This window comes from Peromyscus maniculatus, chromosome 21 (assembly GCF_049852395.1).
Source record: "Peromyscus maniculatus bairdii isolate BWxNUB_F1_BW_parent chromosome 21, HU_Pman_BW_mat_3.1, whole genome shotgun sequence".
NCBI classification, from domain to species: domain Eukaryota; kingdom Metazoa; phylum Chordata; class Mammalia; order Rodentia; family Cricetidae; genus Peromyscus; species Peromyscus maniculatus.
In genome coordinates, this window is record NC_134872.1 from 55,392,397 (window position 1) to 55,416,182 (window position 23,786).

At 36.8% G+C, this 23,786-nt stretch overlaps 1 protein-coding gene across 1 annotated transcript in view; it reads right to left on the reverse strand.

Annotated features, from left to right (window-relative positions):
- Positions 1-241: 241 nt before the first annotated feature.
- The window catches only part of Crisp1 (cysteine rich secretory protein 1), a 29,515-nt gene continuing 5,970 nt past the window's right edge, over positions 242-23,786 (reverse strand). The window contains exons 2-8 of the mRNA XM_042269905.2: positions 21,412-21,488; positions 17,809-17,943; positions 14,898-14,988; positions 12,953-13,101; positions 8,260-8,357; positions 6,376-6,464; positions 242-1,226 (exon numbers count right to left, since the gene is read on the reverse strand). Coding sequence (XP_042125839.1) covers positions 1,099-1,226; positions 6,376-6,464; positions 8,260-8,357; positions 12,953-13,101; positions 14,898-14,988; positions 17,809-17,943; positions 21,412-21,486 — 765 coding nt within the window. The 5' untranslated portion in view covers positions 21,487-21,488 and the 3' untranslated portion in view covers positions 242-1,098. The remainder of the gene's footprint in view (positions 1,227-6,375; positions 6,465-8,259; positions 8,358-12,952; positions 13,102-14,897; positions 14,989-17,808; positions 17,944-21,411; positions 21,489-23,786) is intronic.

Genomic DNA, 23,786 nt, shown 5'->3' on the forward strand with positions numbered 1-23,786 from the left:
AAGTGTTTGGGAAAAAAGCAGGGCTTGAGGAACTTCGATTTAGAAACATTTTCAGAAGGAAAAAGTAAATTTTTGAATGAAAAAAAAATGTCCTTACAAAACTAAAATTACCAAGTATCAGACTTTGTATGCAGCTGTGCTATGTGTGGTGTTTCTTTGATATTCAGACTCACAAATTTTTATATCCCATTTGAAAATAGCAAAGTATGTGACTTCTAAATAAGTAAATATAAGAAAAACATATTGCAACATCAGTATTTATTGTGTTCCATTTTCAGTTTTCCTTGTTTAAAACTGTTTGTGTAAAGAACAAAATATAGGATACAGTTCTTTTTTTCTAGTGAAGTAGTGTAATAAGGTCAAATAAAAGAATTAGGTATTTCAAATACTTTGACAGAATGGTGTCGTATCTATTCAGTTATGGTGTAAGAAACACGAAAATCTGGGAATGGGATGTTCAGGCTGAGGGGAGGAAATAGGAGAACATTGGAGAAGTAGCAGTGAAGGGAAAGGTACCCAAAGGTAGACCAGCTCTCATTTTTCCCACTTCACAACATGCATGCAGAGACAGGAATGAGTCAGAAAAACATTTAAAGCATTCATAGTTGAGTAATATCTACACTTCGAGTTGAGGCCTGAGTCTTGTTTGGTCAGTGAATATTTTTAATGCTTGATTTAAAACAGAACAGAAAAGCAGGAAAATTATTAAGGTTGTGGGGAAAATGGGAGAGTTAGAAAGAGGGGTTGTGTGGAAAAGGCCCCATTTTACAAGTTACAGATGAAGAACTCAATTAAGTTATTAACTGGATTATGTTGATCTACACACCAAAAATCATATGCATTAAATTTGGGGCAAGTATTTGACTTGTCCTTTCATTAATACAGCAAGGAAGTTTAAAACTGTTACTACAGGATGGGTCAGGAAAGGAGGGCCCGATCTTGATGAATATAGATTGATGTCTATACAAGATGATTAAAAATTAACTTCTTGAGCATAATAAAAAACAAATGAAATACATTAGCAGATCTTATCAAAGTGAAATAAGTGATCCTGAAAACATCCTTTGTCTTCACAGCAGAATAGTAAGTAGTAGAAGATTATTTTATTTCGGTTTTACACAGACAAGAAGCCTTGCAGAATTGTTGAACTGATGGATGTGTGCATCCCGTACGTTTCACTTGTTTATCACAGTTGTTGTATTCATCATAGTAAAGGCAGGGGTTAGCTGGAAAAAAAATAGACTAGTAAATGACATTGTGCTTAAAACAGTTGCAACCATCAAGGAAAGACATCTTCCTAACAGGCAAAGACAAAAGTCCTGTATAACAGAGGATTAATTTGGTTAAATGTGGGGGCTCAAATTACTTAAGGTCAGAGAATCTGACCTTGCTTTATCCAGCAGGGCTGCATAATGGGATGATTATTGGTCATGGACATGTTTACCAGGTGTTTTGAAGGGTCTACACTTGGCTGTACAGTGTGCTTTGAACTTGAAAGGGGGAGGTTTTTTACCTCATTCCTTGTCATTGTACAAAAAGCTGTTTGGAATAAACCTTGAGGCGACTGGGTATTGACTCTGAGCCCTCCCAAAGCTATCCTGTGTTTCTGTCTTTCTTATTGTCTCCTTCTATCTTTCTATCTAATATTTCTTCATTCCTCTCTCCTCCACCCCAAGAACCCTTCAATAGATGGGAGTAGGTTGGGGCTCAACTCTGACAGACTCCCACAGTTAAGGTGAGCTGATTAGGTATGTATGCAAAACAATTGATGAGTTGAATCAGATTCTTTCAAATAATGGAAAAAATTTTGTCATGATAAAAAGCACTTTCATTTAATCTCAATTTTTTAGTTGGTGACACTATACCTCAACAGACTGGATATGAATAATTTTTTCAATTACTTAGTCATTTTGAGAATAATAATTCCATTATAATAACAATAAAGCAACAAAGTTTCAGTAATTTAAAATTATTTGAAGTTTATCTTTGAAGGATATAGGTCATCTTAAGAGGAAGCAAAAAAGGCCTTCCAGCCAAGTCAGTTCCAGTGGCTAATCAGGCATGAAACTGTCCTCACAAAAAATTCATTGGTTGAGAGATCTTAGTACCTGGTTTATTGATTAATAGGAAAATAATATCAAATTAATGAAAGAACTGCCATTATAACTCCTTGCTCAGCATGAAGAAATACAGCATAGGTTATCTTCTAGGGCCAGTGACCAAAATCCATGGGTGATTTTTGGTTTACAGTATCATGCATGAATTTCCTCCTATTGGGAAGGGATTTAGTTCAACTAGTTAGCTGTTAGCTTCCTCCAACAGTTGGAGATACCTTGTCATACTGGTCTTTGTTGAAGTTTGCAGGCTTTACAGCATCTTGGGGGGACAATTGATTTCTTTTTCTTTGGCAGTTTGCATATCACCCTTAACACTAGGAGAGGCAAGCTCCCAGCTCAATTCAAACTCAATTCCTCCAAGTCCTATGTCCAAAGACTGTAGTATCTTCACCAATAGGGTCTTGACTTCAGTTTCTTGCTGGCAACCAAGGGCAATGAGAATAGCCTATATTATTAAAGAGTGTCTTAGACTCCCTAGACCAACAATTGGAAGGGGAGTTTCCCATGCCAGTATTGAGGATTTTGTTAGATAGTCTATGACTTTAGAAGGAACATTTTTGAGGGAAGTATTAAATATTGTTACCCCAAGTGGTAGTTTAAACTTCATTAATACTATATGTATATATATATATATATATATATATATGTATGTATATGTAATACAATTACATATGTTTTGTAAAAATAAACATAAAATAATATCTTTCCTTATGGTGTTTTCAGACATCCTTAGTGTTCTATATCCCTCGTTCCTCCTTCTCCTTATGCATTTCTTTTCCTCCTCTATCTCCAGTTATAATTTCCTTTCTGTTTTTCCCATTTTCCCTTTCAGAGCATCTGTGTCCTACCATTCCCTTTTCTAGAGCCCACCCCTACACCATGGTCCCTTTTTATTTTCCTGCCTTCTGCAGGTTACTCTAGGTTATATACTTACATCCAAAGATTTGGAGCTAAGACCCACAAATAGAAGAGAACATGGGGCATTTGTTTTCTGGGCCTGGGCTACCTCAGTCAATATAATATTTTCCAGTTTTATCAATTTCTCTGAAAATATCTTAATTTCAGGTTTTCCCCATTTAAACAGAATTGCATTGTGTATACATGTACCATATTTTCATTTTCCATTAATCTGCTGAAGAACATTTCTGTTGTTTTCATTTCCTACTTATTGTGAATAGAGTAGAAAGGACTGTTGCTGAGTAGGTATATGTGGAGAAGGATGTCAACGCCTCTAGGCATATGCTATTGAGTATAAGGGCTGGATGGCAAGGTAGATCTGCTTTAATTTTTTTTTTGAGAATTCTCCACATCGATCTCCATAATGACTATAACAGTTTCCACTTCCACTAAAAAAATAAATGGGGATTCTCATTGCCCCTCACCTTGATCAACATTTTTATCACTTATTTTCTTGATCTTACCACTCTGACTGTGGTAAGATGAGATCTTGTTATACCTCTTGTTTGCATTTCATTAATTTCTAATGGTTTTGAACCTTTCAAAAGCAATCTCTTGCCCTTCTTTATTTCTTCTTTTGGCAATTCTCTTTTCAGCTCCATAGCCTATTTTTTTTTAAAGTCTCTTTCTCATTTATTTTTTTCCTTTTATTTTATTTTACAATACCATTCAGTTCTACATATCAGCCACAGATTCCCTTGTTCTCCCCCCCTCCTGCACCCCTCCCCTTTCCCCCAGCCCACCCCCCATTCCCACCTCCTCCAGGGCAAAGCCTCCCCCCGAGGATTGAGATCAACCTGGTAGACTCAGTCCAGGCCCGTCCAGTCCCCTCCTCCCAGACTGAGCCAAGCATCCCTGCATAAGCCCCAGGTTTCAAACAGCCAACTCATGCAATGAGCACAGGACCTGGTACCACTGCCTAGATGCCTCCCAAACAGATCAAGCCAATCAACTGTCTCACCTATTCAGAGGGCCTGATCCAGTTGGGGGCCCCTCAGCCTTTGGTTCATAGTTCATTTGTTTCCATTCGTTTGGCTGTTTGTCCCTGTGCTTTATTCAACCTTGGTTTCAACAATTCTCACACAAATAAACCCTCCTCTTTCTCAATAATTAGACTCCCGGAGCTCCACCTGGGGCCTAGCCATAGCCTGTTTGTAATTGAGCCATTTGTTTTCTTGACTCTTGATTTTTGTTTTGTTTTTTGTTGTTGTTTTTCTCTTTCTTTCTTTCTTCCTTTTTTTTTGCATTCTTTGTATATTCTGGGTAGTCAAGCTCTATCCGATGTACAGATGACAAAGATTCTCTCTTACTTTGTGAGTTTCCTGTTCATTGGGTTATTCTGTGAGGTGGCTATGGTGACAACTCCATGATGTAGACTACTCTATTGTATCCTTTACTGTACAGAAACTACTCAGTTCTCTCAACATTTGTCAATTGTTGACCTTATTTCATGAGTGAAGGGTCTTAGTCACAGTCTTTTCTCACACCTACATCTTGGAGGGTATTGTCTACCCTCCAAGTGTTTTAGATCTCACTTTGATATATTTGATCCATTTGGAGTTGTTTTTTGTGTAGGGTGATAGATGTGAATCTAATTTCATTATTTTACATGTGAGCACCCAATTTTCCCAGCACTGTTTGTTGGAAATGCTGTCTTTTTTCTCTATATTTTTGGAATCTATGCCCAATCTTCTTTCATGACTGAAACACTGAGTGAAAAATATATAGAAAGAAATAATCTCTTTCTCTAATAAAGCCACTTACAATGAGCTGGTAGCTAACATCATGGTGAATATCAAAGCTGGGTGATTTCTAAGATGTGGAAGAACACAAGGATGCTCTCTGTTGTGCCTTTTTATCGAACACAGTGGCATAAAATCTAGCTGAAGCTGTGAAGCAACATAATCAATGAATGGCTTTTCTAAACTGGAAAAATAGGTAGCCAAATTGCCATGGTTAGAAGATGACATTGTCTCATACATAGAAAAGGACAGGGAGACTGCCAAAATTAAGAAAAAATAAATTAGTTCAAATTGGTTGTAGTACATCAAAGCAACATTTAAAATATGGAGCATTGGTGTATGCAATAGCAGTATGTGAAATAGAAATTAAGAAAACAATTTCATTCATAATACACATAAAATTACACAGCAATTAATTAATTCAAAGTAGTGGCATCTCCAATATGAAAATTATAAGTCATTGTAGATGGTGCACCAATACAGGAACATAATCCATGCCATTGTACTGGAAGAATCAATATTTATAAAATGTCATTCTTAGGGTCCCACTACTAGACAAAGAACTATAGACAGCTAAGAACTGCTCAGAAAAGGGGAATTAGCCTCTCCCAGGGATGAGATATTTTACTGAGTGTTCAGTGAAGAGTGGTCAGCCTTGAAAACACACAAACTACAAAAATGGACTTGAGGTTGTATTTTTATATTTGTGGACGTATTTAGCAATAATAGCCCAAGAAAAGTTATCACCTTGAGAGTGGAGAGACATGCTGATCAGTGGGTGCAAAGTGGCAACTAGATAGAATTGAGAGTAGCAAGTGTGTTATTAGTGTTTACACATAATAATAATGTACTGCATACTTTTAAAAAGTGGAATTTTGAACACTACTCCAAAATTACAAATTTTTGAAAAAAAAAACAGATATGATTAGGCTGATCTCAAAACTATATAATATTTACCTGTCAGAATATAACCTTAACTTTCACTTATACAACTTTTATATGTTAATTGGAAAAAAATCAGAATTTACTTAAGTATGGAAGGACACATTTTTATGGAACCCTGTATCAGATAGCTCCTGAGCTAGTGAAGAAGAATAAAGGTCAGACTAGAAAAAAATTCCACACTGATATGTGTTCAGCCAAGTTGAGGGCAGCAAGCATTTTGTAGAGACTAGTAAACTGAAAGCAAATGCTTACTTTGTGGTCAACAATAAGGTATCCCAGGAACTGTCTAGTGACAGCAGTCAAACTTGCATTAATATTTTACCTATACTGACTCTAATTCATAATTTTAAACTTTTGGATGGGAACCTGAGTTTCATACCTAAATATTCTCATTTCAGCTTCCAATAGTGAAGTCAAAGAGTTGTGCTTACCCTGGGTATGAAGGGGAGGGAAACAGAACTAATGCAGATATATCATGTGGTACTATTGAGATGAAAACTGTAGAAATATAGAGCACGGGTTAATGCTTATCCTAAAGGATATGTGGTCTTCATATCAATATGATTAATATGCCAACTTTAAGCAACACAAATTAAACAACAAAAACAACTCACTGCATAGTCCGTCTTCACAGTTATGTGGACAGTCTGCACATGGTAAGCCCTGCTTATAAGGCTTATTGAGTGAGTCAGGATTATTTCCCCTTTAAAAAAGAAAAAAAAGTGGAGGTATAATGAAAACTGTCACTGGAAAATATTTATAAACTTATCTTCACTGTAAACAGCTAATTCAAAAGATAAATCCTTTAGGCATGTTTGTAAACAAACAGTATTTACAGTAGATACGTGATCTAGATCCATGGATGAGTATTGTCTTGGCACTCAACCACCAACAATTCCCTTTAAGTCTACTTCTAGTCATTGTTGCCTGTCTCTGAACAGCCATGTGCTAACAGGACTCTGGACATATGTACAATCAAGTCCTGAAAGTGGGGCCTTGGGGTGCCTTTTCTTTTTCTTTTTTTATAATCTTCACAAGAACATAGGAAAGTGTTATGGAAAATGTAAGTTCTTAATAGTGCTAAGGAAAAAAAATCCACAAATCATTTGCATTGGATCTTTTTTTAAAAAATCTCATTTTATACCAATAATGAAAAGCATGATACTTGTTATTGTGTCTTGTAGATGCACTATCAATATAAATCACAAAAGCACTAAGCACAGATGAAACCAAAGGAGGGATTGGGTGTGGGAAAGAGTATAGAAGAAAATCCATAGTTGTGGAACATTTGAAATTCCAGAAACTGCAAAAATTTCTTGCTTATCAATATCTAAATGTTGTTTAGATAATATGTAGTTCTTAATTAGTACCACTTTTTTAGTTATATTAAGATGCGATGACAACAGGTGGTCACTTAAGTAAGTGTTGTAGAAGCACTTTATAATCTATGAATATACCGTGGTACAGTAAAATGTACATATGGTCCACTTTTTAAGACTCATGCTCAAGGACATACTAGGTATCCTACTATTCTGTCCACATACACACTCTGCTTAGATACCACAGTGTTAACCTAGATAATACATACAGATAAAAGAAACATGAGGAGCTGTCATCAATTGTTATCAGTAAAGGTAATTTCAAACTCGTAATCAGAGTCAAATATCCTAGGTGACTGCCCATACTTGAAGAACCTCCTTCTCCTATTTTTCTTCCCTAAAGTCACAGAAGTAGACCTTCATAATCATCTTTACCTTATTGGACCCTTCTGCATAACTGCATTTGATAAAACAAGGTTGTACATCCGCTCCTCACTGAAGTAACAGGGTTGTATGTTCTAGAACTTGTGACTAGTACCTGTGATGGCAGCATTTAGAATATGTAAATTTAACTTATTTTAAAAGATGATTTATTTTAGTTTGTGTTTGTATGTGCATATATGTGTGTGTATAATGTTTGTGGATACATGATGTATGCATGCAATGTTTTTTGTTTGTTTGTCTGTATGTACAGATGTATGTAGTTGTCAGTGGAGGCCTGAAGAGGCACAGCCTGCCCTGAAGCTACAGTTAGGGGCATTTCTAAGACTTCGGTTCTTGGGTGCTGCATGAGTAGCAAGTTCTCTTCATCCCTGAGCCATTTCTCCAGCGCCATGTAAATTTCATTTCTAAGGGAAATACATAGGTCAACATTGGGACCAGAAAGTGGAGCACAGGAATCTGCACACCTCTAAATATCCTTTCTTTGCTAAGACAGTTCAAATTCACTCCCTGTGGCAGAACTCTCCAGTGAATACTGATAAATTGCCTAGATGTTTATATCTCTTAATAAACTTATTTAGTAAAAACATGATGAAAAACGAATGATTGTGGGTATATTTTGCTAACAACCTAACGGGAAAAAAATCCCAGAATATTTATTTATAATGTTTGAAACATTAGACAAGATTTTTAGGAAGTTAATATATTTAGAAAGAATAATGAACTGGTATTACATACTCATGACAATAGTGACACACATAGAGATATATAGCTGCCTTGTGTCTGCGACATGATGCAACATCACAGCCAATGAGGTAAGAAACAGCCCAGACCATCTGCAAAGATAAGAGACGACTTTATGCTTGGTGGTGGTGGTGCATGTCTTTATTCCCAGCCCTCGGGAGTCAGGGGCAGGCAGATCTCTGTGAGTTTGAGGCCATCTTGGTCTATAGAGCTAGTTCCAGGACAGCTAGGGCTGTTACACAGAGAAACCCTGTCTCAAAAAACCAACCAACCAATCAACCAACCAACCAACCAAACAAACAAACAAAACCCAGATGACTTTATTCTGGATTTGCATGCTCACAAAATGACTACAATATCAACACTATAATTGTGATTGAATGTAAGCATGCAGGGGGTAGAGCAATAGCTCAGTGCTTATAAGAACTTGCTGCTTTTCTGAAAGATTTAGTTTTGATTCCTGCATCCACCTGGACTGCGCACAGCCACCCCTAAAACCAGATCCAGAGTATCCAAGGCCCTCTTCTTAACTCTGTGGGCACACTTGACTGCATGTGTGAACAAATACACACACCCATACACAAACATAAAAATAAAAAATAATCTTAAAGAAGTAATTATGTCTTCAGTTTGCATTCAGCATGGCCTGCTCAGAAGGCCCACAGATGAAAAACTCATGTGTTTAGCTCATCTTCATGGAATGAGAAACCTGTTATATTAATCCCACCAAAAACACAGAGTAACCTGATCCATTCTGCTTATTCTCACCATGTCAAACCTATGTGGTGAATAAGCTGGTACGATAAAAAGAGTTTGTACCAGGTCAACCCCGGTCCTCGGGGGAGACCTTGATCTGGAGGAGGTGGGAATGGGGGGTGGGCTGGGGGGAGGGGTGGGCGAGAGGGGGAGAACAGGGGATTCTGTGGCTATTATGTTGAACTGAATGGTGTTATAAAATAATAATAATAATAATAAAAAAAACCAAAAAAAAAAAAAAAAAAAGAGTTTGTATGAGACTCAAACCAAGAAGATGTTTCCTTACTGGTCAAACATAGGGTAATACTTCAGTGGCTTTCAGTGCAAGTGAGCCAAGTTTAAATTCCATCTCTGTACTTCTAAATTTGGTAAAGTAATGTTGTTTGTTTGTTTTGCCGTTTCTTGGTTAGAGTTTCATTTTCTCATCTGTAAGATGGGTATAATAATGCCAGCTTCTACATGCATGTGTATGGTGAGGGTTAAATAATAAAATGTTTAAGAGGCTGGAGGAGGAAGTGAAGGTGTGTGCAATGGAGCCCATTGTCTTTGTGACCTCTGCAGGAACCTGGCTAGAGTTTCCCTCAGCCTGCACTGGACTCTTTGCTACTGTTTTATTATTATTATTTATTTTAATCATAGTAGTTCTCTCTGACTGATTTTGTGAAGTATTACTTCCTCTTCACAGATGGAAGCTCTCCTGGGTGTTAGTCTCCCTCCACATCAATTTAAGTATCTCTGATGTGTAAGGATATGCTTTCAATAAATCCGGGGCTCCATCTATTATGCAAACATCAGATGATGCCCCTTAATGTTTGCAAGTTTCTCCTCTCATTGTTTTTCACAAATGTGCATTTGCCTTATGAAATTTTGTTGAACTCAGAATTTTATAGAATTTATACTTGGAAAATTGTAATGAAAATACATTATAATATCTGTTTTGTCATTTTCCATTATATATTGATTACTAGTAAAGTAGTGGTTGTAATTCTTCCATTTATTCATTTTATACATATCCAAGAAAAAGCACAAATAATGTGAAAGAAATAAATTTATTTATTAAATAGTTCTATGACCACACTAATGCATTCACATGGTTCTACAGATAATAATAGTATTTTCGCCCTAAAATTTAAGAAAATAAAGAACAATTTTTTGGTTTTTAAAATCATTTACTTTTTGAGATTATATAACTGCACCATTTCCCTCTTTCTCTTTCTTTTTCCAAACCTTCTTAGGTAGCCATCCTTCTTCTTTTCAGATTCATGACCTCTCTTTTCATTAATTGCTATTCTTACATGTGTATGACTTTTTTCTACATTTCCTAGAAACTTGGCAAATTGGAGAAGTCATTCTTATGAATTCATTTGGCATGCTATTGAATTCTTTTGACAAATGAAAAAAGGATTATTGAAGTTGACAGAATAAGTTGCTGCACAAGACTGACAGAGCTGAACATTTATGATAGAAGAAAAGGATTGAGTTGACTTTTGTGTGAATGGATTATAAGGCTGGGGTTGACGCCATGATGTTTTCAACTGGTTTTCTTTCTTAGGTTCCTATTCTGTTGATGTCATCTAATTCTTTGGCATCATAAATCACATGATTCAGTTGTTAAATATGAAGGCATCTTGGGTTCTTGACACACATCATTAGTATTCAACAGTATTGAATTTGAAAGAAAATATTATTTGCTGATGTTTGTTTAATAATTCTGCATAGACATCAATGACTGCTTATTTTGTGTTTTATTTTGGGGAACTTTAAATATCAATCTTAATCAGGATTTAGTTTATGTAACTCATGAGACTTACCAATGGATACTCCTGAGTCTTCTTCTTTGTGGACAATAACTATTTTCTAATGTTTTCCATTTCAAATTTTTAAATATTCTGTCTTCTAATGTACAATCCTTTACTTTACATTTAGAGATTCAAGTTTGTTCCTCAAAAATTAACTTAGTCCTTCCATGGCAGACAAATTATTATTTAAATTTTTTAATTTAATAAAGTCAATCCTTGTCTACTGTCCTTTACTGATTCCTCTCTACATTTAAAATAAATGTAGATTTTATAATAGTTAAAAGTCTTTACTCATATGTTATCACTTTGTTTCTGTTCTGAATATCTCCTATATTCCTATTAATCACTCTCCAGTTTTCTGTAAGACTAAGAATGAATGAGTAGGAAAAAAATCAAATTAAGAAAATTATTCTGTTTAGAAGATATAGTGATAATAATTATAATAATAATAAACTACCTAGATTCTTCAGGAAAGAGCATTAAATATTTTAAGGTGAGATTTGCAGCACATTATTAAAAAATTTAGAGAGGATCTGATGTCGTTTGAAAATGGATATTGTTCCCCACAGTGTCAGGTGTTAAACATTTTGACCATTGGATAGCTGTAGTTGGGAAGAAGTATGAATGTAGATCTATGAAAAAATGTTCAACATATTTAGCTGTTAGAGAAATTCAATCGACATTTTAATAAGATGCCACATCACTGTGACTGCTGTCAGAATAACTGACCTTCAGGAAAATTAACAAGACAAAAGTTGATGATGTGGGAAGAGAAGACTCTTACATGGTGCTGGTGGAAACATAAACTGGTCCTCCTCTGTGGAAATCAGTATGTAGTTACCTAAAGTATTAGAAGTAGAACTTCCATAGGACCCTGTTCTATCTTTTCTGGGTGTATATATGAAGAAATCAAGGTTAGCATGAAATAGTCATGTGTATACTTGGCTTTACTGTGGTACCCTTTGCCATGGCCAAGTCAGCACAGGTACCTGTTGATAGATGAATGTGTTAGACAGATATAAAAGAGTTTTGTTCAGCCATAAAGAACAATAAAGTATGCCATTTTTAGGAAAATAGAGAGAGCTATGGATCTTGATATTGAATGAACCAAGACAGTCTCATGAAGTCAAGTATATGAAGTTCATAGGTTAAAAAAGACTGAACAATAAAGGGACTGTTAGGATGATAAAAGCAAGAAAGGAGGAGGAAAAAAATGGTAAATATAGGGAGGGAGTACGGTCAGAGCATATATTGCATGTATGCAAATGGCAACATAAAATTTATTTTGTATAATTAGTATACACTAATAAAATGACTAAGTGGGAAGCCAGGTGGTGGTGGTGCACACCCTTAATCCCAGCACTTGGGAGGAAGAGGCAGGTGGATCTTGCTGAGTTCAAGACTAGCCTGGTCTGCAGAGTTAGTTCCAGGACAGCACAAAGAAAACCTGTCTCCAAAGACCAAACCAAACCAATCCAAATAACAACAAAGAAAACAAACAAACAAAAGAGCTAAGCTAAGTGGGCTAGGAAATGGCTCAGTTGACAAAACATTTGCCCTGAACAAGATCAGAGTTCCTGTCTCCAGAACCCATCTAGACTTCAGTAAGTGTGTCATCCATTTGTAATTCTAAACATTTTTATGTAACAAAAAAAAAAGAGAGAAAACCTGTTTGCTGAAAACACTGTATATGAGCTCCATATCCATATAAATTCTAACCCCACTTCAAATCCTTCCATGAATCCCTCATTCCTTCTCTGATAATAATGATTGTTACACATTCTCTGATAATCATTATCATTACATATATATCTAGATTTGTACACATTGTATATTCAACCTACTGAGTTCATTTAGCTTCACTCATATATAAATGTGTTCAGGGCTGACACTGTCTTTTTCTCAGTAGCCAGTGACCACCTGCTCCTCTCATTTAAGAAATAGGGCCACATGGAATTTCCCCTATCTGAATTAGCACATGAAGTGGTGTTATCATTGTCCTGGTTACATTCAGGCAACTGTATTGTTGGGATTTCACGGGTCATTTTCCTTAGCCTAAGAGGAGAACCAGTAATTATCTTTGACTCATACATAAATCCAGTCATGTGTGTACCTGGAAGGATATAGATTACCTGAGTGTAATGATCTGTTTCATACTCATCATCTGAGGATGGCCATTCTCCATATGTGAAGTGTTTGGATTCATTGTACCATACTTCAATTACCTTTGACCAGGAGTAGGGGTAATGTTCCAAATGAATATTTTCTCCACAAAATGTATCTGAAAACAAAGGAAAATTACTGTATAGTATTCTTTTTCTTCCTTTTTTTTTTTTGGAGATGGGGTTTCTCTGTGTAGCTCTGGTTGTCCCAGAATGCACTCACAGAGATCCATCTGCCTCTGTCTCCTGAGTGCTGAGATTAAGGGCATACACCACCACACCCGACTAATAATATTATTTAAAAAATAAAATACAGATGTTTTCCTCATTTTCTTTCACAAATGCTTTAATGATCATCTAGGCATCAATTTATAATAGGTAATATAGTTGTTTCTCTGCTGAAAAATCTTCCTTCTTGCTGAATGAGCATGTGGTGCTCAGGAGAAATTGGCAATGACAGATGATGAGATAGCTTTGAAATGATCTCTCTCTCTCTCTCTCTCTCTCTCTCTCTCTCTCTCTCTCTCTCTCTCTCTCTCTCTCTCTCTCTCTCCCTCCTGTCTCTGTTCTCTCTCTTGGTTTGTTTGAGATGGGGATTCTCTTTGTAACCATCCTGGCTGTCATTGAACTCTTTTGTGGACCAGAATGGCCTCAAACTCACAGAGTTCATATTGCCTTTGCCTCCCAAGTGCTGAGATTAAAGGCATGTACTACCAGCACCTTGGGACTACAGATACCTCAATCTCTGTCTCTTGTCAGGTAAAGGAGGGTGACAAAAATCTGCAAGAGCACTTAGAAGCTGTAACTGAATTCTGGAATTGAAAGCAGTTACAAAGAGGGCACACATTCTCAAAAGATGCTGGATCCATTTGTCATGCATTCTCTAGGTGGGTTACAGTACTGAGAAATAATCTGCCTTTCTCTAGAATATAAAGATCCCCCATTGCTAATACACTGCTCACCATCTCAATAATCTATAGACATAAAGTTGTATTTGTAATTTTTAAAATTAGTTTGGAAGAAAGCATTGCTTAAAGTATTACCTAATTCCATAGGATGCACTAAAAATTGCATAGTAATTATTTAAATTATTTCACAAAACCAAGCTCACTTTTGAGCATCCAAAAATTGTTCATCTGGGTGGTTCTATAATTGCTTATAACCCAGTTCTTAGCTGTGGCAGTGTCCTGAGGCTGAGGAAATGCCTACTCTGATGTTGTGGACAACTGAGATAACTTTGAATGGAAACCTCCTAGGCACATAGCTGCACTCAGTCCTTTAATAATGCTGGTCACGATTACTTACTCCTCTTGAACAGAACATAGACTCCCAAACCAAGAATCCCCAAATTTTAAAAATTAAAAACAACGCTACAGTATATCAGGCTATAGTCTGTCACCAAGTATAGATGTCAGTATAGACTGAGTCTGTTAACTTACTATTGTCAAGTTGCTTGCATCTATGAGTTTTTGAGATGTATTTATTCATTTAAATTTTTGTTTGTTTGCTTAAAGGTAGTTTGTATCTGACATGTACCACAAAATTGTGTATTGAAGACTGGCACTCTGGATGATTATAGTTCTGTGAGTTTACAGAAGCTTTGAGAAATGGAGCCTACCTGGCAGAGTTGGGTCTTTGAAGGCACTCATGTCAACAGTATACTTCCTACCTAAATTCTTTCTCTCTCTATCATGCTTTTTTTCTAACTGAGGTGAGCAGCTTCCTCTACTATAACATCCATCATGTTATTTGGCCTCAGTACAGTCCCAAATTGTTCTAACTAAAAACCATGTGCTGAACCTTTGGAAGTCATAAAATAAAAACAAACCTCCTCACTGTATGTATTTTCTTCAGGTGTTTCCTAGTGTTGGAAAGGCTGTTTAAGACAAGTCATGCCAAATAGACACATACATACTGCTAAGTCTCCTTTCAAGTGGGTCACTGTGTGACGTGTCACAGTATCTTGCCTGGATTCTAGCATTTCCTGCAGCAGCTGAACTCCAGCTCTATGAAGTAAGAAAGAAAATAAGTCCAGAAACAAAATGAAGTTAGCATTCACAAACTAAGATTCTTGCTGCTTGTAAAAAATACATGATTTGTGACATCTTTTCTTGGGGAAACTGAACTTTTACAAATTCCATTTTTCTTAAACATTCTAGTAGGAACAAAAAGGAGATAAATGTGCAATTCCTTTCAGATTCCTGGGAAATTACAAATTCACAATCAAGTCATAATCAGACCATGGCTTATTTCTTGGAATGTAACTAAATAATTTCAAGAAAGCAGGTAAACCTTAATAAGCTATCCCAATAATTTGTCAGCTGCTTTGACATTATCTAGTTAGTTTGTGTCAAGATGAGTCACCTGTCAAGAGGAAATCTTACCTGAGGAATTGTCTCCATCATATTGGCCTGTGAGCATGTCACTGGGGAACATTTCTTGATTAATGACTGATGACCCTTAATACACGGCCTTGGTTGGCATGAGAAAGCAGACTGGGTAGGCCAGTAAGAGGCATTCTTCCATGGCTTCTGCTTCAGTCCCTGCCCTGATTTTCCTCAATGAAGTATTGTGATCCAGAGTTGTAGGCCAGATAAACCCTTTCCTCCACAAGTTCCTTTTGGTCAGTGTTTATCACAGCAACAGAGAAGCAAATAAGAACAACCCTAGGCATGTCGTTTTTGCTTATTGAGTCTCCGTTGTTGTGTTAATGATGTCTAAATCATGCCAAAAGCTTTATTCAACAGACTTCGTGAGATGATGTTTGCAACAAATGTGTGATATTGTGAGTCTTACAGTATGTGCTTGGGAAGAAAATGATTTCTGTGAATATATGTAGTCACAAACCTCTGCCTCAAATTATGACGAAAGTGAAGGAGCAGTTGATATCCCTAAACTTGTCACCAATTGTATTCTTCCTACTCTTCCTCACAGCAATTTGAAGGGGGCAGTAATATTTTCTCTGCATGTGAGATAAGAGGGAGTAGAGGGCTTTAAAAGCTCTTAAGGATCACACAATACAGAACTTGAACCTATTTATCCAGTGTTCTCTGAACTCTTCGTGTGGGTGGGGTAAGGGTAGTATGTGCTGAGTTGAAGCATTTTATTATATACAGCACGGAAACAGCTAGGTGGGAGTAGCTGTGACATCCTGAAAATCCCCCAACCAGTGTCTTCACAGTCTGCTCACACCACATGAGACACACTGTCAACTACAATTACGGTGTGTATTCATTTTAATCACAGATTTTGGATAACTTCTCTAAAAATGTAATGGCATTTTCTTCTACTTCCGTGTTTTGGGTTTGTTGTGATGGGCAAATTTTTAGAATACAAAAAGTCCATGGGACTTAATAACAAGGTAGGGAGCAACATTAGCATTATTGCCATTGCTCTTTTGAATGGAAGTCAATCTGTGTCAAGGTTAGGAAAAAATAATTACTGTGTGTATATACTGCCATCTAGTGGTTTTTCCAAGAATTATGCTCTGGGTTGACTAAAGCTTCAAAGCATGATTATGGTTTTGCATACTTCAAGTAAGAAAGATAATTTTTATATGAGTGTATTACTAAGGAACTTAAGAAGAACAAAAATAACTTTCTGTCTGCAGTAAGACTTCTCAATCCAGAGGCCGCCTTAGCTGTAGTTATTTGCTCATCTGGTAGAAAGGAGTTTGTATGATATAACTTAAGATAATTAAGATCAGGGTCCCTGGGGATGTCCCTCTTGCATTAAGGAATTGGAATAAAATAGATTACATTATTGAGGCTCTTTAAAATGTAGACAATTGTACTATGGAATTAAATATGTTAAATTGATTTGGGGAATTATAAGAATCACTTTTCTGGGGCACACTATGTATCCTAGGTTCAATTTGAACTCACAGTGATCTTCTTGCCTTTTCCTGGGATTCTACTCAAATGCTGGGAGTCCAGGTATAAGCCATCATGACTGGCTGAAGAACATTTGTTAACAGTAACACCAACGTGGATACCTGTGACAACTGATGCTTTTTACGTTCTGTTTCTCAAATAATATTGTTAATTTTTAGAGGTGGTCCAGAAATGAATTTTCAAAAACCACATTTCCCTTTTTCTCTTATTGCTTCCTTTCATCATTTACAAGAGGATAATGTCAATTAGGAGTATCTTCTAGGGCAGTGGTTCTCACCCTTCCTAATGCTGTGACCCTTTAATACTGTTCTTCGTGTTGTGGTGTCCCCCAGCATAAAATTATTTTGTTACTACTGCATTTTTGCTACTGTGATGAATCATGATGTAAATATCTGATATGGATGATACCTGATGTACTTCCCACAGGTTGAGAACTGATTTTCCAGGGCCTTCACTACATCTGAACTTCATTACTCTTGACTATCCTGGGCCCATGGGTGGTGGCTAAGGTCCCTAAATTAGTCTTGTGATAAAACCCACCAAATTTACATTGAAAAGGCCAGGTCCCTAAATTTCCATGGAATTCAGTGAAATTCACTACTAGAATTTTTTTCAATATTTGTTTATCTCAGGGTGGGGGTTTCCTCAACTAGCTTTGAATTTGGACATCCTGATTCTCAAATAAATGTCACATGTCAGGAGGCACCTGAGAGTGCAGCTGGGCTGAGTCAGAACTGTGGCTTTATCATGTATGAAGCATGACTCTGGGAAAATTATTTACATCCGCTTGGATTCAGTTTCTTCCTCAGTTAAATCATAGATTTGTTCTGATGAGTAAACGTCCAGCATAGTCATGTTTCACAGGACTAACAACAAGGTGGGGAGAACCATCCATGTCCCTGCCATGGAGGTGCTGATGTTCTTTGGACTTACCATCTTCAGCATGTTCTTGGCTGGCGGAGACACTTTTCTCCTGAAAGCATTGTGTGCATTGACAATTTCTTCTTGTGGGTCGGTTTGTGATTCTGTGACCAGCTTATTATAGAGGGCTCTGTGTCGTTTGGCGTGCTATCAGAAAATTATTAATTAATATTATGTCTTCAAAGTGGTACTTTTCTCACATGAAGTATATTACATATAGAGCTATAGGTAATGTGAAATTAGAACTTACAATGAATAAACAATAATGTTCGCCTTTCAGGAACTATTAATATTTTTAAGGATTTCTAAGTTTCTAGTCTTGAAAACAGTACATCAATTATGTTGTTTTTAGAGATTTTCAAATGTATGATCCACACTTAGAGTGAAGTAGAACTTCTTGTTATGAGTCATGGTTTGACATCATCTGTCCACTTACTGCCTTTTTCTGCCTTAGTTCGTTCTCCATACAGCAACTGAAAGCAGTACCTATACTTCTCAGATAAACCATGTGCACTTCAGTCCTTGTCAAAGTGTGCATGTGTGCAAGAATCCAAATTAAGAGTGTGTTTTAAGAGTGTGACTAAGTGTTCTTTTCAACTTCCAGCTCTCTGTCTTTTTTGTTTATATGTAAAATCACCAATGTCTGCAAGTACATGATGTAACATGCATTGAAAAGCATAAGTGAAATTCAAACTCAGCTTGCAGCTTATAACACAATACTCTTTTTTAAAAATGAAATTGTGCCTTTTTATTTTGTAACTAATTAAGAAAGAAAAAATATTTTCCAAAATAGTCTATATCACGATTTGTTTTCATAAAGGGTATCTTTTTACATGTGTGGTTTATAATACTCATACTTCAAAAGTTTTTTTAATCAGTTATCAAAAATAACATCACATAATTTGAATGGTGTATATTTCTTTCTGGGCTACCACAGGAATTTTGAGATAAATTTAGGAGTGGTCAGAATTCAGAATGTGCCTTGGCCAAACAGATGTCATTTGGGTCAAGAGAGACATTTCTGTGCAGTGCAGATCTATACAGACACTGCCTCCTTTCTCAGGAGCATGCTCAGAGGATGTGTTCTTCTATCATTGCAGTCAGCTCTGGTCTGCACCAAAGAAAAGTTAGGAGACTCCCAGGAATCCACAGACTCCTTTCAAGGACTCCTTATTCCCTTGATCATTTTATTTTAGTGAAACATATAACATTTGCCTCTTTTAGTTCATCTCCAGACATTTCCAACTTTTATAAGAAAAACAACAAAGCATGGTTGTTTTCTCCTGATATTTTGTTTTACTTACTTCTATGAAAATTGATCCTCTATGGTATTTTAAACATAATTGGCCTCCCTAAGTCCACAGCTAGTGGCACTATTAGGAGTTGTGGTGTGGTTTTGTTGGAGTAGGTATGGTATTGTTGGAGGAAGTGTGCCACTGTAGGAGTGGGCTTTGAGGTCTCTTATGCTCAAGTTATGCCCAGTGACACAGTTCACGTATTGTTGCCTGAAGATCAAGATGTGGAACTCTCCAGCACCATGTCTTCCTGCATGTCACCATGTCCCACCAGGATGAAAACAGACTAAACCTCTGAAACTATAAAGCCACCTCAGTCAAATGTTTTCCTTCATAAGAGTTGCTGTGGGATGATCCATATGCTGTGAATGTGTTGCTCTGATTGGTTGGTAAATTAAATGCTGATTGGCCATTAGCCAGGCAGGAACTATAGGTGGTATACACAAATAAGGAGAATTCTGGAGAGAGGAAGGCTGAGTCAGGAGATGCCAGCCCGCCGTCCAGGGAGCAGCATGTAATGGCACACAGCTAAATCCATGGAACATGTGGTGACATACAGATTAACATAAATGGGTTAGTTTAAGTGTAAGAGCTAGTCAGTGACAGGCCTGAGCTAATGCCAAGCAGTTTTACTTAATATAGGCCTCTGTGGTGATTATTTTATTAAAAAAAAAAAAGCTGTAGGACTGTGGGTGAGAGACTTGTCCTGACCACAGGCCAAGCAGGACACAGAAAAACTTCAACTATACTGTGTTATGATGTCTCTTCACAGCAATAGAAACCCTAACTAAGATAGCCTCCTGAAACAAATTTATCCTGTTTCCTCAGATTTCTTTAATTAATTCAGTGGTCTATATTACCCATGCATCTTCCTGAAAACCTCTAAAGTCTTAGGTGCTTGAGAATTGTTCTCTGGATCTTATCAGGTCATATAGATACTTTCTTGCCACTGTGTTCCAAATCCAGGTGATGCATCCTACACTGCTAGATCACAAAAGCAAACATGGTTTTCTGACAATGCATCTCTCTTTGTTTCTTTGTAACATAGACTTTGCTTTTGTGTTACCTCTGATTTAGATGGTGAGATAGCCTTCCACAGAGGGAGAGGGAAATGTGCAGAGAATGAGAGAGAAGCCTTTGCAGCTCAGCGTTCAGCTTTGTAGAGGGTCACTGGGTCGTGGACATCATGTAGGAAGTGACATCATACTAATACCATTCCACCACTCCCGTAGCTGAAGATGATATTCTTTCAACAATAATGCTAAGTGATTTTTTTTCACTTTTGACATCTCCCTGTGTCTCGTGTGTGTGTGTGTGTGTGTGTGTGTGTGTGTGTGTGTGTCTGCCTGCGCGCGCGCCTGCATGCGTGCTCAAGAGTGCGCATTCTAGTTCTAAAATAAAAACTACTGATTTCAACTCATCATAATTAGATAAAGTAAATAAAGGTAAATATTGTTTTTCTTGTGTTATTTTGATTGCTAAAGATGACTTATATACCATTTACTGATTACAAACTGTTAGACTGCTCCACTTCTTATACCACTGAGGATTTTGTTTTTGTTCTGTGGTTATTGAAGTAACCATTAATTTATATCACTTTTCATTACCGTCATTGTCATCCTTTTGTGGTTCTGTGGATTAAATTCTGGACTTCACAAATACAAGCAAGTGTTCTATCACTGAGCTATATTACTAGTCCAAAGGTTTTATTTTTATAAACAATCAGATCCAGGAATCATATTCTGTTGATGAGTCTCTTACATATCTTTGTAGTTGTACCTTTCGATTTCATATTTAATTTTAATGTGCAACATTCTCAGAATTACAAATAATATATCTCCATGGAAGACATGGTGACTTGGGAGGAAGCATGACAATAACAGTGTTTCTTGGTTTATTTTCTTCCCTTTAGTCATGAAAACATGGGTAAATTGTTAAATAGTTCTTGTCTATGCTTCCAATATTTCCCTCCCTCCATTGCTCTTTTTCTTTCTCTCTTTCTTTGCTGCCTGCCTGTCTTTATTCTTTTTTTTTCTTTTTATTATTTAGAAAGAGAATGTAGACTTGGGCCCAAGGAGTTAAGGTTAAAGTCCAACTTTAATCCCCCATCATCTAACTTTGACATTTCACCTAGTTCTTCTATTTTTTGGTTCCATCCTTGCTCTATTAAGAAGAGGACTTATTTTTTAGCTGCATTATTATATGAAGTAGGTGAGCAACTGATGCAACCTTCTCATAAGCACACACGACACTATTACGTCAAAGGCTTATTTGGTATCCTTATCTAAAACATAGTTCTGTAGCACACAATCTCACATACTCTGACAGCCAGAACAGGAACAAAGACAGTGGCGGCGGCAGCAACAGCAATTAACAAGAAGTATTTCACCGCCATTCCTGGAAAGACAAGTAACAGAATTTTAGATGATTCTTAGGGCATAAAACAGTATTTTCTAAGAAACCTTGATCCACTCTTACATTGCTTTCTTTTTCTTTTTTTTTTTTTTTTTTTTTTGTAAAGTGAGACCTGAAAATAAAGCTTAATATCATATCTTAGCTAAAGGGACTCAGAAAATAATTCAATTGGTTCAAATGATATGCACTCAAAAGTTGTAAACTTCTTGACTCCCAGAGTCTGAATATGCCCAACTGTATGTTCATAGGAAATTATGGTTGTAGATGGAATTTAGGTTGCTACCAATAGACTGAAGCTAAAGGAGATCATCGCATGTTACCTTCATTGGATTAAATTAATCCAATTATATTGGATTAATTATATATATAATTATAAAAGAAAACAAGTCAAGAGACAACTTCAGTCACATAGCACAAGATGAGTCCATCAGCCATACCTTGTTTGGCAGACTACACAGAAGGGAGGTGATATAGTGATATTTTATGTGTACTGAAATGTGATGTGTATGTTAATAAATAAAGTTGCCCGGGGTCAGAGCTATTAGCAAGCCCTAGTGAAAGCTGGACAGCGGTGGTGGTGGTGGTGGTGGTGGTGGTGGTGGTGGTGGTGGTGGTGCACGCCTTTAATCCTAGCACTTGGTAGGCAGAGCTAGGTAGATCTCTGTGTGTTCAAGGATACAGCCAGCGTTGGAGACACACACCTTTAATCTCAATACCAACCATACAACAGACAGGCAGTGACTAGGAGGTCATGTGGTTGGGTTTAAAATCAATGAGAAGGCAGAACAGAAACTCTATAAAAAAAGACAGACACAGGAAGTAGCTCTCTTTCAGAGAGGTACAGCGACAGTAAAGGGTAAGGTTTTTAGCTCTTAGCTATTGCTCTGACCTCTTGGCTTTCTTATCTGTATTGGCTCTGTGTTTCTTATTTAATAAGACGGTTACATCTACAAGGTGATCCTGCTCCTATTAATGTATGTGTGTAATTTAAAGATATTCTGAATAGTTCTGTTGCCTTTCTAAGGATAATTGTTTGTGTCTTAAATCAGTACTAATGGATATCTACTCTTATTTGATACAGTTAGTTAATTATAAGATATTAATGAATATATGTTTTAAAGTGTGGTGGCCCTTATTTTTAACAACCTATTAAGTATATTTCTGAAAATATACTAGTTATCCTTTACAGAGATTTCTATTTTTGGAAACTTAATCACTCTTTGAAGAATTAAAGGGTAAAGAGGATCATTTTTGCTTACTTCCACAGCCATGTGGCTGTTGAGTCATTGTTCTCAGATGTCCCATGTCCACTGAAAGCATGCCTAACATGAGGGATGTTTTATAAATCAAACCATCTAACCTTGTTCTGCCTTTTCATCAACTCCACTCCCTTTATTTCCATTTTCTCCAGTGTTTAACACATCCTCACAATCAACCACATACAATAGTTATCACACAAAAGAATAGCAGGGGGTCCACAAGACAACAGGAGGGCCAGTAGCAGTTAGCTCAGAGGATAGATCAGACCAGGCCAGTAACAGAGCTTGTAAGAAGAGGAACAACGTCCAGGCCAGTCATTTTATTATCTTATAGTCCCACCTAGCTCTGCCCCAAACAGCTACTTCTTATCTCTACAGTACCGTTGGTCAGCGAAGCATGGCAATACTGTCTTGAACTGTTTACATCTTTACTGTTTCATGCTCACTCTCATTCTCACTCTAGCTCTGGTTCTTTCTCCTTTTCTTTTTCTTTCTTTCTTTCTTTCTTTCTTTCTTTCTTTCTTTCTTTCTTTCTTTCTTTTTTTTGTTTCTCCTTTCCCATGCCCAGTCCTGTTACTGTTATATCCCCCAAACCCTAAAAACAGACTTGGTTTCTGATATCAAATACCTATCTTTCTCTATTCCTTTTAGTTTGTTATTAACCCAACCCCCATTTTTTGCTTTCCTTTTATTATTCTTATTCCCATGCATGGCCCTTTGCTTTGCTTCCCATCTGACAATGTGACACTAATGACCATGACTGCTCACCTATTCTTCTTTGCTTTTCTACTCATGCCTACAATAACTAAACTGATAGTATACACAAGGGCCCTTTATTCCTTAAATCAATCAATACTTAACAAGTATCTGTTTCATAGTTATCTGCTAGTCTATTATCAGAAGGTACTAATATCTAGCTAATAACTGTTGCTGTGCTCAGCCAACAGAGACAGACTGGAGATAGAACCTGGTGTCTAGAATACTAGTTGAAGAGATAAATAAAAAACAACACGACAACTTT